We start from the raw sequence: 17,305 nt of genomic DNA, 5'->3' as shown, positions 1-17,305 counted from the left end.
CAAACATTCTGACCAACTTTCATAAAGATCCCATGAAAAATGTGACCTCTAGAGTGGTCACAAGCAAAAGTTTACGCACGCACGGACGCACGCACGGACGCACGCACGCACGGACGACGGACGACGGACGCTGCGTGATCACAAAAGCTCACATTGTCACTTTGTGACATGTGAGCTAAAAATGAAGTGTGACAGACAGATGGCCCCTGTGACCTTGACCTTTGACGGAGTGACCTCCAAAAACAAGAGGGCATCTACTCCATAGAATAAGCCCTGCCACCCTATTAACTTTCACAGTTCTAGGTCAAATGTTTCTCCAGTTATTGATCGGAAATGAAGTGTGACGGACGGACAAGGCAAAAGCAATGTCTCATCCGGTGAGAGCGAAGTGGGGGAAAGACTTATGACAATGAAATGACTTATCACTAAGTTTTTATACAGTTACTCCATTCTTCCTATAAACTAGTGTCATACAGGTGTACAGGTTAATGCAGGGAAGAATTATTATTTGTGTCATTGATTGATCTCTAGTACTATGTCTACCTTTTCACTCACTGATGGTCTTTTTAACTGGTTTCCATCCACCAATGGTTTTTGTAAGGCGTTTCCACTCTTTGACAATTTGTAACAACTTCCAAAACTACTTCGTCTTCTTCTTTTATTCCCCTTCATATAACTGTTCTCCTGTTGGTCACATCTTTCTAGCATTATGCGAACATCTTTTTTAAAGTTCCACTTTGTATCAGTTGTCTCTGAAACATTTTTCAAAATATTCTCATTTATTCTTGTCCATACAGTTGCTTTTTGTTTACTACTGTCTGCATTATATGTATCTTTAACTTGTCCAGTCCTGAGGCTTGTAAAATTAGCATTACTTTGTGATTTCAAGCCAATATATTTCTGAACACTGCAATCTTCATTTACTGTCTTCTTGGCACTTTTTTTATTTGCTTCCTCTTCACATACAGGTTCAGTTGCTACAACAGTTTCTTTATTTGCATCAAGATTTGATTCGGCATTAGGGTTACTCACACAGTCTGTTTGTTTATCTTGTTGTCTTGATATTTGTCTTTCTACCACAACACCATCATCAACCAACACTGTCCCCCTCTCGATTATCTTTTTTCTACTGTTTTCTGAGTTATCATTAATCCTGGAAGACACAGCAGAACTATTTTCCATATTTGCAGAATTTATTACACTATCTTTCTGTCTACATGAAATAACTTTAGCATACAGTCTTTTTGATCTTCTTGTACTTCCAGATTCAGTCTCAAAGTACAAAGGAGCTAAAGGGTTATGATTTAAAGTTTCCTGTTTAATTTTGCCACAAGGGTTCAATACTCCTTTCATGGAAGTAATTTCTTTTGACACTGCATTTGTCTCTTTTTTCATGTAACTTGTACATCTTTGATGAGAATGAGAATGACCAATTATTTCAATGTCTGACTGATCTGATTCCTGGTCTGTTTCTTCTCTTGTATGTGCTTTGGTATATTTTGCAATATTTTCACAATGGATTCTGTTAACTGCTTCCAAGTCAGTTTGTTCTAGGACATTGTCGGATGGCAACAAACAGCTATCATTTTCTTCATTACTTTCTTGCAATGTTAAACTAGCTATAGGATAACCTGTATCAGTAGTGTCTACAGTATCCATTTCTGACTGATCACCATTATATGTTTCTTCCAATATACCTTTGCTCTCAACACAGAGAGTGCCCACATCTTCAAAACCAAGAAAATCTTCATCTCCTCCTTCAAGCACTTTGTTATCTCCACTATCTCCTTTAGTGACATTTTCTGTTTGATTTGACAGGTTTTCACTATTACTTTTACTATTGTCTTCGCCTACCATGACTAGCCTTCCCTCTGTGTCTTTATATGCTGGCTCTTCACTTCTTCCAGCATCAGACCATAAATCATTTACATCTCTGATCACTTCTTCCTTGATGTAACTATTAAAACTCTCTTCACTTTTTCCAACATCAGAACATAAACCATTTACATCTCTAATTATTTCTTCCTTGATGTAACCATAAAAACTTTCATTATTCCAAGTTTTCTCAGTTTCAGTGTCCTCTTCTTTGTCATGTTCATCAATTGTAATAGATATTCGATTTGTAATGTATTTTAGAGCTTCCAATCTTTTCTTCTTCTCAGCCAGTCGTAACAGAACATTATTCCAGCTGTGACTGGGTGAACTAGAATTTTGTGAATAGTAATTCAACATTATAGATTTGTCTGCATCAGACAAAGAAGAGTTAGATGCATTCCCCTGACTAGTATCTATTTTAGCTTCATACTCAGAATCAACATTTTCATCTTTAACCAACACTGAAGAATCAACATTAACAGCTGTTATATGAGTTACATTCCTCTGATACATTTTTAAATTATTATTATCCTGACTTTCTAAAACATTATCAGCAGATTCAACCAGTAATAAACTTTGACTTACACTTTCAATTTCTGAATAGTTTGTTTTAGTTCTATTCTGAAAATCATTTTCATTTTCTTCGGTATTATCAAGAAGTTCTTCAACCTTTTCTGCAATGTTTCTATGACTGCCTTTAGTGCTTATATCTTCTACCTCATTAATCTGAGTGCTCTGAGCATTTGGTGACCCTAAGTCAAGACTTTCCTCTGAATATTCCTTTGTTAGAAGTGCATCCTTTTCTTTTCCCTTAGTAACACAGTTATCAACTTGCTTCTCTAAAATTATCTTTATAACAACTGTACTGTCTCTTGCCTCACCATATTCCTTTGTGACAAGTGCATCCGGATTCTCCTTTTTCATTTCCTTCGTAACAATTTGATCACCTTCCTTCTCTGATATTCCCTTTGTAACAACTGTATGGTTTCTTTCCTCACCACATTCCTTTGTTAGATGAAGATCATCTATTTCCTTTTTATTTTTCTTACTTTCAAGTTTATCTGATCTTTTCTCTGCACTTGCCTGATTCAAAGACATACCCAATTTCTCTACTCTCTTTGTTACAGATATGGCAGTTTTCACAACTTCAGTTTCCTTGATAGATGATGCACCTGTTCTTTCTAGACCTTTCTCACTTACAGCTGAACAAGATTTTTCCTTGAGAATTTCTTCCGTTACAAATTTACAAGAATCTTTCTCTAAACTTGCCCCAGTTAGAGCTCTACAGTCTTTTACCCCATCAGTTTCCTTGGCAACCTGCTTACTGGATTTCTCAACAGTTCCCACATGTTTACATAATCTATCAGAAGTTCCTACATGTACTTGGCTTTGTGACTCCTCTTGACTTTCTGGAGTGGCAGTTGTACACAAGTCCTCCTCAAAACTGAACCTCACAGAATCTACCTCTTCTTGCCATTGAGACGATGTTCCCTGTGAAATAAAACATGAGAATTTCAGTATTATGTGTCCTAAAACAATATATGACTAATGTTTACCTTTTCTTTTCTCACACAATCTAAGTCCTTCCATTTCTAATATACTAGTAAATAAAAACCAAATTTTTACTTATTTTTACCAAATTAGACAAAAAATGTCTAATTACTCCGAAATAATATTTTAAAGTCAGACCTGTGCTAAAGACTACCAATTTAACATTTCTAATGTATTTTTGCTGGTCAATGAAGACCAGTGCAAAGAAAAGATAACATTCTGACTCTCCTACGTTTGCTCTTTATATGCAGGTTTGATTGTGTCTAATTTCAGCACACATCTTTCTGTTTTACCTTGAGCCCCACAATTAACAGCAAGGGTAATTGAGTTCTGTAATAATGGAACAAGAAATATTCATACTTGTGACTGAGAATCCATGTTGCTATGTTTGAAGAGTACGTTGACAGGACAAGGTGACCGTCTGCCGGATTTTGCTTCTTCTGTATCTATAAGGAGAGATATACAATCAACTTCCAAATATATAAAAATACTATCAACTTCCACATCTATAGAGAAATCTATCTAGACATAATTATAAATATAATCAACTGAAGCTCCAGATGGCATACAAAAGTTTGTCATATAAGCACCAAATCTACAATGTACTGTTTGTTCTTAAAACTTTTAAAGACACCAACATAAATTATGTTTATCACATTTTTTTGGGGCTACGAATCTAGAACCCCTTTGGACATAATTTCAGACAGAGGCAGGCAACTAAGTAGAACCACATGAAGAATTCTACACCCAATGTGGGGGTTTGTTTGTTTGTTTGTTTTGGGTTTAAAGCTGTTTTTCATCAGTATTTCAGTCATGTAACGGCGGGCAGTTAACCTAACCAGTGTTCCTGGATTCTGTACCAGTACAAACCTGTTTTTTGCAAGTAACTGCCAACTTCCCCACATCAATCAGAGGTGGAGAACTAATGATTTCAGACACAAAGTCGTTTATCAAACAGTCACAGAAAACATACGCCCCGCCCGAAGAACAACGCTCTACCGCAATGTGGGGGTTTGAGCCTGCATCGGTGTGTGGAAGTGATTTAAAGCTGACAACCTAAACCACTCCGTCATGGAAGCCCCTTAATTAGCCTTGGAATCTGGATTGGTCTTTCTCTATTTAGTAACTTAAACAGAAAAAGAACCTCTTCTGAGCAACACTCCTGGGAAAGCTAAAATAGGTTTATTACACTGAGGTTGTTGCTATGGAGAGGTTGCCATGGAGGGGTCACTATTGAGAGACTGCTCTGGAGGGACAGCAATAGAGAGGGTGCAATGGAGGGGTTTCTATGGAGAGGCTGCTCCGGAGGGACAGCAATAGAGAGGTTGCCATGGAGGGGTCACTATGGAGAGGCTGCTCTGGAGGGACAGCAATAGAGAGGTTGCCTTGGAGGGGTTTCTATGGAGAGGCTGCTCTGGAGGGATAGCGATAGAAAGGGTGCTATGGAGGGGTTTCTATGGAGAGGCTGCTCTGGAGGGACAGCAATAGAGAGGGTTCTATGGAGGGGTCACTATGGAGAGGCTGCTCTGGAGGGACAGTAATAGAGAGGGTGCTATGGAGGGGTCACTATGGAGAGGCTGCTCTGGAGGGACAGCAATAGAGAGGTTGCCATGGATGGGTCACTATGGAGAGGCTGCTCTGGAGGGATTGCAATAGAGAGGATGCTATGGAGGGGTTTCTATGGAGAAGTTGCAATGAAAAGGATGTTAATGAGAAGTTGCTATGGAGATAATGCAATGGACAGGTTAGTTCAGAAAATGATGTGTTGTGTGGAGGACAACAACAGCCTTTATAGGAAAAACTAAAGTGTGTCATACAGAGGGTGTCACACTGAAAAGATAACTTAATAAAGTGACACATTCAGTCTGGGGGAAATTATCTTCCTTTCAAGGGAGGTATTTGCTTGTCAGAGATGTTGTTTAGTTTATTTTTTGTTGACTGTGTAACAAGTTCTACAACTCAAGTTCTCTAACTCTTGACACCTCATTCCTGTTAGTATTCATCGCCATGAAGGGTATGAGAGAAGAGAAGCATGTTTTCTTTTTAACGCAGAGTACCAAGCAAGAGAATAATTGTATCACTTTTCACAACTTTGGTAAGTGAACATCACATCTCCCACACTCAAGAAGACAGTGTACCCAGGGTTTCATAAATCTGCAAATTTATTGGTAGCCCATTGGGCTACCAAAATTTTGATCTGGTAGCCCGAACATTTAAGTTTATTTGACAATGGCCATTTCGGTTTATTTACTATGTGCTTCTATACTACAGTGGATGGAATGATTAAATTATTAGAGGTTTCGTAATTTTAGCCATACGCACATTGTCATCAATTTTGTTCTCTTAAATAGCAATAATCATTACTCCTTTTTCTCATTTTAAAAGATAAAACTACATGTTTTTAAACTGAGAAATATTATCAGGAGTACTCCTGATAGTTATTGCAACATGGCTAAAAAAGGAATGCAAATCAATTTTTTTAAACTTGCAAATTCCTTAGAAATTACTTAATTAACTGTATGAATTGTAATTTATCTCAAAATTATTTAAAGTTGATCCTGTCTGATTCTAAACATCTGCCTGGTTTAATAAACGGAATAGAATCGCGTATATAACGTCTCTCAGTTTCTTGACACTGTATTCACTTATCCGAATTTATGTTTGTCCAAAATTCTGTATACTTCCTGATATTTTGCAAAATCATGGTCGATTTTTTTGCAGGTTAGGCAAGTATTTAAATTGAAAAAAGCATAAACAATCAGTGTAAGCATTAAACTGCTTCAATATCAAATATCTGTCTTTCGATTCTGATCGCTTGATAAATATTGAGGTCAGCGAAACTGAAAGTACACTTTGGCAGGTGGCGCTAAAATGACGTTATTTTCAGACTGGTTTGCATATTGTTTTAAACAACTTTCATGTTATTGGATCAGTCTAAAAGCGATTTTGCACATGTTTTTGTAAACATTTGCCTGCGGGTACGATTAAATGATTAATAGTTTGCCGATTAAGACAGTAGGTGTTAAGATAATTAAAGCCTCGGGCATGTATCTCTTGATAAACAAGGGGATTATAAACAACTATCAAAATTATATTCGAAGACTTGATTATTGATTTCCGGGCTACTTGATATGGAGTTTCATGGTAGCCCGCCGGGCACGCTCTGAAAAAAATTAGTAGCCCCGACAGAATGTTCTGGTAGCCCCCGGGCTCCGGACATGGGATTTCTGAAACCCTGGTACCACTAGGCTACCAAGATGTTTACATTGTAGTTTGCAGAGGTTGTATTGTAGAATACTTAGTGGGACAGAAATGAACAAATACCTGGATGTTCAGGTGGGGTTACTGATATTCCCAGGTAGATTACATCTTGGCTGGCTTCTCTGCTACTTCTCTCTAAATAAGAAATGAAAAGTTACAGGAAAACACCCAGCACTCAAGCTCCCATGGCAATGAACAAAAGACTTAATTTATCTAGAATTTATCTAAAACCTTGAGCAGAAAAAGAATAAAGACCGAGAAACACATGAATTTCTTGTGTGATCCCAGGTGTTTAAGCTATCAAAGCTCAAGTGAGTTGTTTCATTATATATGTAAGCTGCTGTAAACCCTTCTCTTATCCTTTTCCCACTTCCTTTTACAAAAAATATCAAAAGAAAAGAAGAGGACAGTATTAAAATTTGCAATTTTCCTTGCAATAACGTATCAACCTATAACATTACAGCATCAGTGTAGCTAATATGAGCACATGGCTGTATGTACAACAATCATCAAGTAGTACTGGCATCTTCTGACAGACTTAATAATACCCTTATAATACCATCTTCCTGTATGAAACAAAGACATGCTGTACAAAATTTAAGTTAAAAAGGACCATAACACCGCCACAAATTGCTGTCAAAAATAATCGAATCTGACCTGTACTTCATAACATATACCTATGTACCAAAAATGAACTTAATCCATTGATCCTTTCAAAAATCTTAAAATTTGCAAGATTTAAGTCAGAAACTAACTAACCTGACCTGTGTCTTATTATTATATACCTGTGTAAGTCAAAAAGTGGCCATGACTTTGCAAACAAGAGCACCGCCTTGCGGGTGCTGATGCTCATCTGATTTTTTTTGTGTAATAGAAATATTGTCCTACCCATGATTTTCTAAGTCTAAAAAGGGCCATCATTCTTGCAAAAAGCAGGATAGAGTTATGTTTCTTGATGTTCAGTGTCCACTTATGATGGTGAAAAACTGTTGCAAGTTTTAAAGCAATAGCTTTGATAGTTTATGAGAAAAGTTGACTTAAACATAATACTCAACCAAGAAAATGATTTTCTAAATCCAAAAGGGGCAATAATTATTGCAAAAAGCAGGATGGAGTTATGTTGCTTGCTGTACAGGGTCAGCTTATGATGGTCAACAAGTGTTGCAAGTTTCAAAGCAATAGCTTTGATAGTTTAAGAGAAAAAGTTGACCTAAACATAAAACTTAACCAAGAAATCTGATATTTTCTAAGTCCAAAAGGGTCCATAAATCTTGCAAAAAGCAGGATGGAGTTATGTTTCTTGCTGTACAGGGTCAACTTATGATGGTGAACAAGTGTTGCAAGTTTTAAAGCAATAGCTTTGATAGTTTAGGATAAAAGCTGACCTAAACATAAAACTTAACCAAGAAAACTGATTTTCTAAGTCCAAAAGGGGCAATAAATCTTGCAAAAGCAAGATGGAGTTATGTTTCTTGATGTACAGGGCCTGCTTATGATGGTGAACAAGTATTTTAAGTTTCAAAGCAATAGCTTTGATAGTTTAGGAGAAAAGTTGACCTAAACATAAAACTTAACCAAGAAATCTGATATTTTCTAAGTACAAAAGGGGCCATAAATCTTGCAAAAAGCAAGATGGAGTTATGTTTCTTGCTGTACAGGGTCAGCTTATGATGGTGAACAAGTATTCCAAGTTTCAAAGCAATAGCTTTGATAGTTTAGGAGAAAAGCTGACCTAAACATAAAACTTAACCAGGCAACGCCGACGCAGACGCCGACGCCGACGCCGACAACCGCTCAAGTGATGACAATAACTCATCATTTTTTTTCAAAAAATCAGATGAGCTAAAAATGGTTGATTGTAACTAAAATGTATCTTTGCCATTGAATATTTTATAATTATATACCTGTGTATTAAAAGAGAATTAAATTCATTCATCCTTTCAAAATTTATCCCAGAATGCCTTCAGTCAAATCACCACAGAGAACATTAAATTTTACACATCTGGTGATCAAAGTCATGACTTCATGATCCATGGTCTGCCCTCTCTCCATTAATCTAAGCAATGGGCTTGAATAACTGTCCAATGTCACAAGATCATGATTTTAAAGTGTGTGTGTTTTTTTTACAAATATAATTAACAATACCAAGGTTTGCAGCTTTATCTTTGACATTTTCTGGAGGACTACACAAAGTGTTGGCTGCACAAACATCAAACTGTTGATCAATGACAGTGAGCAAGTCTTCCTCCAGCTCTACCGAGGATGGTGGCTGATAGTCGGGCTTCCATTCTAAAAATTATGATTTAAATGACGTATAATTATCTTTCATTGCAGCAAGAAACAACTATGTAATTAGCAAGACAGTTTAATGTTCAAGAGGTTTACTTACGGTAGTTACCTATCTATAAGATGATGCTTCTACAAAACAGGTTCCTGCATTTACTCAATGTCAGAAGTACATGTATCTTCCAGACTCTATTATAAAATATGTTACATCAGTGACACTGACTAACTTACCCAGTATTTGACAAGGCAACATATTATGTTTGATTTTAAAGGAGAAAAACCTTGTCAATTAGGTGAGTAAATACTGGACCCATGTAAACTATTTGGTCAGAGCTGGTTCAGTTGGAGTGTAAGTCACATTAACACAATGTTACAGTCATATGTAAACTTTTCATCTTTTATGGAGGAGGAAAACCCCTCAGGTGATCTCTGGGGCATTACTTCAGACACTGACAGGAATCTCGGTGGAACCACCAACTTCCATATCCCAGCTGGATGGATTCCTAATCCTTACTTCAAAGAATTCTATACCAAAAACTTTCAAACTCACAGCCATGGGAAGCAAATGATTCTAAGTCAGCAGTCTTTACCAAATGTCTACAGAGGCCCCTTGGTCAGAGTTATTACATTTGCATTTATTTACATCATATCCCAAGTTTTATAACAACCTACTGAATGATTTTTGAAGAGGTACATGTCTTAATCTCCTGTGTTAACAAACAAATAAGAGGGCCATGATGGCCCTATATTACTCATCTGAGTTTAGTTGCTTGCTTAAACAAATTTTTTCCTTAAGCTTCACTAACAAAAACTAGGTGAGTACCGGTAGGTCATGGTAAAGATTATTCGAGGTAATTACTGATTTCTGCTTGAAAATTAAAACTGGTTGTCCAATTTTTTTTGCTGTAGCTTCAAAAACAAGAAAGTAGGTCAGCAGTTCAGGGTTAAGAATACTGTGAAATCATTAATATTCATGTGGGACTAATTTTCGCGGATTTCGTGGTTGAGTTAATCCACGAAATTTAATCCTAACAAACAGGTAAAATTCCCATTCATTTTATGTTCAAAAGTTGAAATCCATGAATTCATGACCCCACAAAATTGCCGTTATGTCCAAAACCATGAAATTTCATGCCCACGAAATTTAATGATTTCACAGTATTAAAGATGAGTATTGAAATCAGTATCAAAAGTTATAAACGTGGTCCAAATTTCTATGCTGCACCTTCAAAAACAAGAAAGTATGTCAGTAGGTCATGTTTAAGACAATTCTAGATGAATATTGAAACCTGTATCAAACATTATGCTTGTGGTGTAAATTTCTATGCCACTGCTTCAAAAACAAGTAAGTCTATGTAAAACAAGGGACCACCTTGGTGTGGCCTATATTGATCCCAGGGTCATGATTTGAACAATCTTTGTTGAGCTCTGGGCCTTATGGTTTAAGACAATTTTTTTTAAAAAGCTTTTTCCCTGTACAAGTCTACTTAAACTGTGTGACCCCCGGGGCAGGGCTATATTTGACCATAGGGGTACAATTTGAACAATCTTGGTACAGGACCACTTAGTCTAGATGATGCTACATACCAAATATCAAAGCCCTATGACCTGTGGTTTTGGACAAGAAGATTTTCATAGTCTTTCCCTATTTAAATCTATATAAACCATGTGACCACCCCAACCCCTCCCCCCAGCCAGGGCCATATTTGACCCCAGGGGGATAATTTGAACAAACTTGGTAGAGGACCATTAGGTGATGCTACATACCAAATATCAAAGCCCTAGGCCCAGTGGTTTTGGACAAGAAGTTTTTCCCTTTATAAGCCTATATAAACCATGTGACCACCCAAGGCGGGGTCATATTTGACCTAGGGGGATAATTTGAATAAACTTGGTAGAGGACCACTAGATGATACTACATACCAAATATCAAAGCCCTAGGACCTGTGATTTTGGAGAAGATTATCTTTTTTTTTTTTTAGATTTTATTATTCTCCCTATATAAGTCTATGTAAACCATGTGACCCCACCCCCCGGGGCAGGGCTATATTTGACCTAAGGGAAATAATTTGAACAAACATGATAGAGCACCATTAGATGATGATACATACCAAATATCATAGCCCTATGGCCTGTGGTTTTGGACAAAAAGATTTTTAAAGTTTTTCCTTTTAGTTGCCATGGCAACCAGAGTTCTGTATGGAATTCAATTCTTTGAACAATTTTAAAGAAGATCATCCAAGGAACATCCCTGTGAAGTTTCATCAAAATTGGCCTGGTGGTTAAGGAGGAGATGTTGTTTAAAGGAAAGTGTGGACAGACACCGGACGCCAGATGGTGAGCAATCACAGGTGAGCTAAAAATGTTGAAGGATCTGAGAGTGGCCTTATCAATGGATTTGCACCTTATCGAGGGATTGGGGCTATATCAATGGAGCTGGGCCATACCCTGGGATTTGATTCTTATCAGCGGATATTGGCCTAATCAGTGAATCTGAGACTAAATGGATTTGAACCTTTCTAGTGGATTTGGGCCTCATCAGTAAATTGGGACCGACACTGATGGTCTTACCAGAGAACATTGGGGCAGTGTTTAATATGCATTCTAGAAAAAAAGGTCTAATCAGCTGAACAGTCCTTATTTGTGGATGCTCCTTACCTACATATTTTCCTGTTAGAGCCGACTGACATACCTGGTAAATTTTGTAGAACTGTAGCTTGTGAAGGCGGTATGAGAAATTCTTCAACTGTAAATGGCTGTATCAATTTCTCCATCAAACTCTCCGTAAGAGGAACACACTTTTTAGCTGGAATACAAGCAAATTCAGTGAATTTATACTACATCCCCTTCCCACCAAATAGGTTGTTTTGTGAAGGAAAGAATTATTTTTTGAAAGACATTTTAATTTCTAGATATACACAAGTTATGTACAATAAGACTGTGCCATTGTTTGTTGGTTCACTGACTGATCTGAGTCAAGTGTGATATTTATAATAAGCTTAAAGTAATGGAAAATAAGAAAATAATTCTAAAGTTAGTAAAGATATCCTGATAAAAGTTACATGTGCATAACTGCCCTACAGTGACTACCTATATGTGTATTCCATCATCAGGTTACTTTGATAATTGGGAATTTATGACTCTGCAGTTACTGAAGAGATCCTGATGAAAGATGTGCATGAATTACCCCAGTGTACTGATCTACCTTAATTCTTAGATTTCATGACAATCCATTGATAAAGTGGGTATTTATGGAATGTAAAACAATTTTTAACCAAATCAAGGGGATAAAACTATAAGTGAGCAAAGGTCATGTGCTATTTAATAATTATATCAAGTTTGGTGATCATTTGAAGCATAAGCATTTTCAATTTCAGATGGACAGACACACAAAACATCCTAACGAACAATGCCAAATCTATATCCTCCATCTCTGGCCGGGAATAAAGTACTCACAACATATGTAACTCTCATTTAAATGACACCGAAAAAGTTCACACTAAATACATTTACAAATATCATATACATTTCAGGTGTTTAAAGCATGAAAAAAAACCAACAAATTCACAAGAACAAGAGTTGTTTGTAAAACACTTATACCTCCCCAAAACAATAGGGGTTATCATGTGACTATAGAAAATCATGCTATGAAATTTGATGGATGTGGACCTCGAGCTTTCAACTATCGGCCTCAATTTTAAAACCAAAAGGGGTTGTCTAATGGTCACAAACAAGTAAATACAAAGTTTGACAGTTTTTGGTAATCATAGGCTCTCAAGTATCCAATTACTGATCCACAACAATTTTCAGTCACAAAGTCACAGTGATTTTGACTTTTGACCTACTGACATCCTACAAATACTGGTATAGAGTCATGTACCGACAACAGGCTATCTGACATCCTAGCTGTAGGCCCAAGCCTTCTCCTTCTCCTGTTACAGGAAACTGTTTTTCAGTCTCAAATGTGACCTTGATCCTAGACCTACCAATCCTCAAAACAGTAGCATTCATCCATATACTAATGGAAATCATCCTTTGAAAAATTTGACAGTTGTAGGCGTAACCATTCTCCACATATTGATAAAAAATCATTTTGCGTCTCAAGGTCAAAATGAAACTGACCTTGAACCTACTGATCCTTAAAATATTAGGGATAATCTAATAACTGCATAACTGTAGAGATTGCAGTAGGTCCAAATCACTGTAACCTTGACCTTCTGACCCCAAAAAGACTGACCAACCAATGAAACCAATACCCACTTTTCTTTTTAGCGGGGAAAATAACATAAACTGACCAGTTTTCTTTCCCATATTGATTATCTGTTTAGCGTGCTCTTATGATCTATGATATTTATATAAACAGTCTTTTATTCAGACAATAACATAATTATACATTTGAACCTGCCTCAGTGGCCATGTGTTAAGGCAGCCACTTGTTGCTCCCTTGGTTAGCTAAGTAATACAAGTTTAACTGTATAAATGAAAGATAATGGGCTGGTGGTCTAGTGGTGTGTGACTGTGACTAGTGACTGTCAATCCAGAGGTCCGGGGTTGGAATCCGGGTCCAGACACTGGAAATTTCTGAGATGCTCTTGAGTGTCTCCCACCTAACTTAGAGGCCTGTACTGGTTCTTCCCAGGAAAGACGACTTCGCGTGTATCGGTGCTATACACCGGGCACGTCAAAGAACCAGAATGTCTATTCGCAAAGAGCTACGCTAAGTTAGTCGGACAAGTCTGTATCTAAAACGGATTTATCTCTATCTGTTCTGGGGGCTTTATCTCACTCTGTCCCTCTGGTCAGATTGCTCTGTGTCTGTACTAATAGAGGATGAATTTCACGCCCTGTGTGGCTGCGTTTGCTATATGTAAAGCGCCTTTGAACATGTTTATCATGAAAAGGGCGCTATATAAATCTGGTATAATAATACATGTAATAATAATAATAAATTAAATTTAGTGGTCTTCACAGCCAGGTGGTCTATCTTTGATTAGCACAGGTTTAACTGTAAGGCAGTTTCAATACAATATGTTGTGAAGAATCAATACTTCAATTTACTGGCAAGACAAAAAAATTCACTGAAACAGCTGGGTTTGGTATATTCTGATCTCTATCCTCAATATTCCATCACAATTAATATTTAAAAGTGACTCGCTCATTCTATTTTGGTAAAAAAACAAAACTTCTTAAAATGTTAAAAAATTGTATCTTTCATACATTGACAAATTCTAAAATATTAAGCAAAGTGTCTCTTGGAAGTACAGAAACAAACTTTGAAAAGGTGAACCTGTTCAAGACATTTTTGAAGTGAGACAAAATGGACACACTTCAGGCCAAACAAAAATTCTGTGTTTTTAGAAATGGTCTCAATAAAGCCAGGTAAGGTAGGGTCTGAATGTTGGTTTTTTTTTTTTTTTTTGGTCCAATCAAAACAATGAAATCTTTCATGCATTTTAATATGACAGCTGTATATGGTTGAATATATATCTACCTACATTATTATTATGTTTGCTGGATCAAGAGGCCATTGTGCTTGAAAATATTTATTTTCCCTTTTCAAATTCATTTTAAAAAAAAAACACTACCAAAACAGGTTTTCTTGGCCCCATGGAATTTATATCAATATTGTTTTTTTTTCTTGTTTCTTTTTTTGTTATTTGTGCATGTTTTCATCCTGTGACTGAACAATTATAAAACAGCAATACAAATTCGACATACAAAAGGTTATATAGATTTAACATCAATGTTTTCAATTCATATATACCTGTAAAATTTGCTGAATCTTCTTCCTTTTCATCACAACCTGATTGAGAAAAACTTTCTGACGGTTTTGCCATCTCATCCAACAACTGTGTCAGAGCAATACTTCCTGTTTTATTAGACTGGGACTGACAAGCTGCCCTGAAAAAACAAGAACCTACTTTTAGTAATTGTGACCTTCACTGTAGCCTTATGGCATCTAAATGGCTCTTTTTCATTACCAACAAGAATTCTGTTAACATTCTATGATACACGGCCCCTCCAAAATTGCAAAATTTGAACAGAAATGTTAACTGCTATGTAATTTGTTTGCTTTGGATTTAACACTGTTTTTCAACAGTATTTCAGTTAAGACAGGCAGTCAACCCTACCAGCGTTCCTGGATTCTGTACCAGTACAAACCTGTTTTCTGTAAGTAAGAAAGTAACTGCCAACTTTCCCACATGAATCAAAGGTTGAGGACAAGTGATTACAGGCACAATGTCTTTTATCAAATCGTCACGTCGGGTAAATGTTTGAGCAAATCCATCCATGGACATCAAAGTTTCAGACCAGGATGAACATCCAATAAAGGGACAAGAGAGCCCTGGAAGCTCTGTATCGCTCATCCCACCTCATTTTACCCGGATAACCTAGTATCTAATCTGGCCCAGATTTCATTGAGAGAAACATTTTGACCATATTTTATGCAAATCAGGTAGATCATAAACCAAGTTTTTCAATGATTTGATCTAGTGACACAGTTTCTGACATCAGGTAACCCACTTTCAAATTTTAACTAGATTTCAAACAGACAAACATTCTGACAGATTTATGATGGTCAAGTTAAAAAAAGTGGTCTCCAAAGTGTTAACAAAGTTTTTTTTTCTATAACTTGACCTCATGACCTAGTTTTTTCCTGAAGTGATCCAGTTACAACTTTATCCTAGATTTTAATTAAACAGACAAACATTCTGAATAAGTTTCTTGAAGATCAGGCAGAAAATGTGGTCTTTTGAGTGTTAACAATGTCTTTTTATGATTTGATCAAGTGACTAATTTTTTAAACCTAGATAATCGTGTTTTGAACTTGACCTAGATTTTATAGAGATAAACATTCTGACAAAGTTTACGAAAACCATGAGAAAATGTGACCTCTAGAATGTTAAGGATGTTTCTCTATAATTTGACCTAGTGACCTACTGTAAAACCTCAGGTAACCCAGTTTTGAATCTGATCTAGATTTCAAAGATTCTGACAGAGCTTTATCAAGATCGAATATGTTTATGAAGATCGAATAGTAAATGTGGCCTCTAAAGTGTGAACAATGTTTTTGTATGATTTGACCTAGTGGCCTAGTTTAAGACCTCTGGTAACCAAGTTTTGAACTTGACCTAGATTTAATAAAGACAAACATTCTGGTAAAGATTTATGATGATCAGGTATAAATGTAGCCTCCAGAGAGTTAACAAGGTTTTCATATTAATTGACCCAGTCTGACTGGGTCCCAATGACCTAGTTTTTGACCCCAGATGACCCAGTAATACACTTGTCCTAGACTGTGTTGAGGGTAATATTTTGACAAAGTTTCATCAAGACTGGGCTAAAAAATGTTACCATAGACTGTAAACAGTTAAACAGTTGATGACACGCTACAACCGAATACTGACACAGGATAATCACAATAGCTCATTTGAGCACCTTGTGCTCAGGTGAGCTAAAAAGTAAGACAGATTATTGTCCATGTACACTGCACTTCCTCTAAATGTCCTTAATTTGCATACTGCCCACATTCCCTTTAGTAGTTTTAAAGGGACATAACTCAAAAAGAAAGAAGGGTTGAATTATGGTTCTTGCGCAAGACACATCATCATGTCATGCTGACCACAGATGCCAAGTGTTTTTGAAATCTATCAATGAATGGCAAAGTTACAGAACAGACATAAAATAGGTATAAACGGACGGGCAGACGCTACAATGACTATATGATATCCCAAGGGTGGGAGATGGAGGCATAAAAAGGGTCATAAACAATATGAAAAAAAAATGGACATAAAAGTTTGGACAATATTTAATGTTTATGATCTATACAAAGTTTTATTTCAATTAGGAAGAGCTAAGTACACAAGAACATAAGATGAACAGACTGATGGACAGTTCAAACACTATATGCCTCAATGAACAGCTATGTGTTGACAGCAAAACAATTGTTATTGTCATTATGCATGGATCTGACATACAACTTTCAGGGGCATGCCTCCAAATGAATGTAGAACTATCAATATTTTTTACTAGATGTTCATTGACAGAGCTGTACAGGGGCACATGACAATTGCTAGTTTCTTAAAGCAGACAATAATGTCTATTACATATCAAGAATCACATATCAATTAAAATTAAGTTAATACACAGTAAGTGTGGCTAAATTCTTTCTGTTCTACATTATATCTTAAATATATGACTGACAAAATAGACAATTTTTCAAGATATTTTATAGACTAACCAAGTGTTATGACTATGAAGCACACCATTTCTTTATCAATCAGCGGCACATAACTCTAGACCACAAAGTCTGATTTGTCTCGTAAACCTG

General features: G+C 36.5%; 1 protein-coding gene across 3 annotated transcripts in view; it reads right to left on the bottom strand.

The window, feature by feature from the left end:
* Positions 1-17,305, bottom strand: part of LOC128545929 (uncharacterized) — a 38,003-nt gene that overhangs the window by 6,710 nt on the left and 13,988 nt on the right. Inside the window, exons 6-11 of one of the 3 annotated variants that reach the window (XM_053546200.1) lie at positions 14,738-14,874; positions 11,666-11,779; positions 8,833-8,976; positions 6,751-6,822; positions 3,787-3,872; positions 544-3,366 (exon numbers count right to left, since the gene is read on the bottom strand). In XM_053546200.1, the coding sequence (XP_053402175.1) occupies positions 544-3,366; positions 3,787-3,872; positions 6,751-6,822; positions 8,833-8,976; positions 11,666-11,779; positions 14,738-14,874 (3,376 nt within the window). Of the gene's footprint in view, positions 1-543; positions 3,367-3,786; positions 3,873-6,750; positions 6,825-8,832; positions 8,977-11,665; positions 11,780-14,737; positions 14,875-17,305 lie in introns of all 3 variants that reach the window. The other 2 variants (XM_053546201.1, XM_053546203.1) reach the window with 2 other exon arrangements.

The sequence above is a fragment of the Mercenaria mercenaria genome, chromosome 6, assembly GCF_021730395.1.
Source record: "Mercenaria mercenaria strain notata chromosome 6, MADL_Memer_1, whole genome shotgun sequence".
NCBI lineage: Eukaryota > Metazoa > Mollusca > Bivalvia > Venerida > Veneridae > Mercenaria > Mercenaria mercenaria.
The sequence above is the reverse complement of the archived record's forward strand: the minus strand, read 5'-3'. Positions and strand labels throughout refer to the sequence as shown.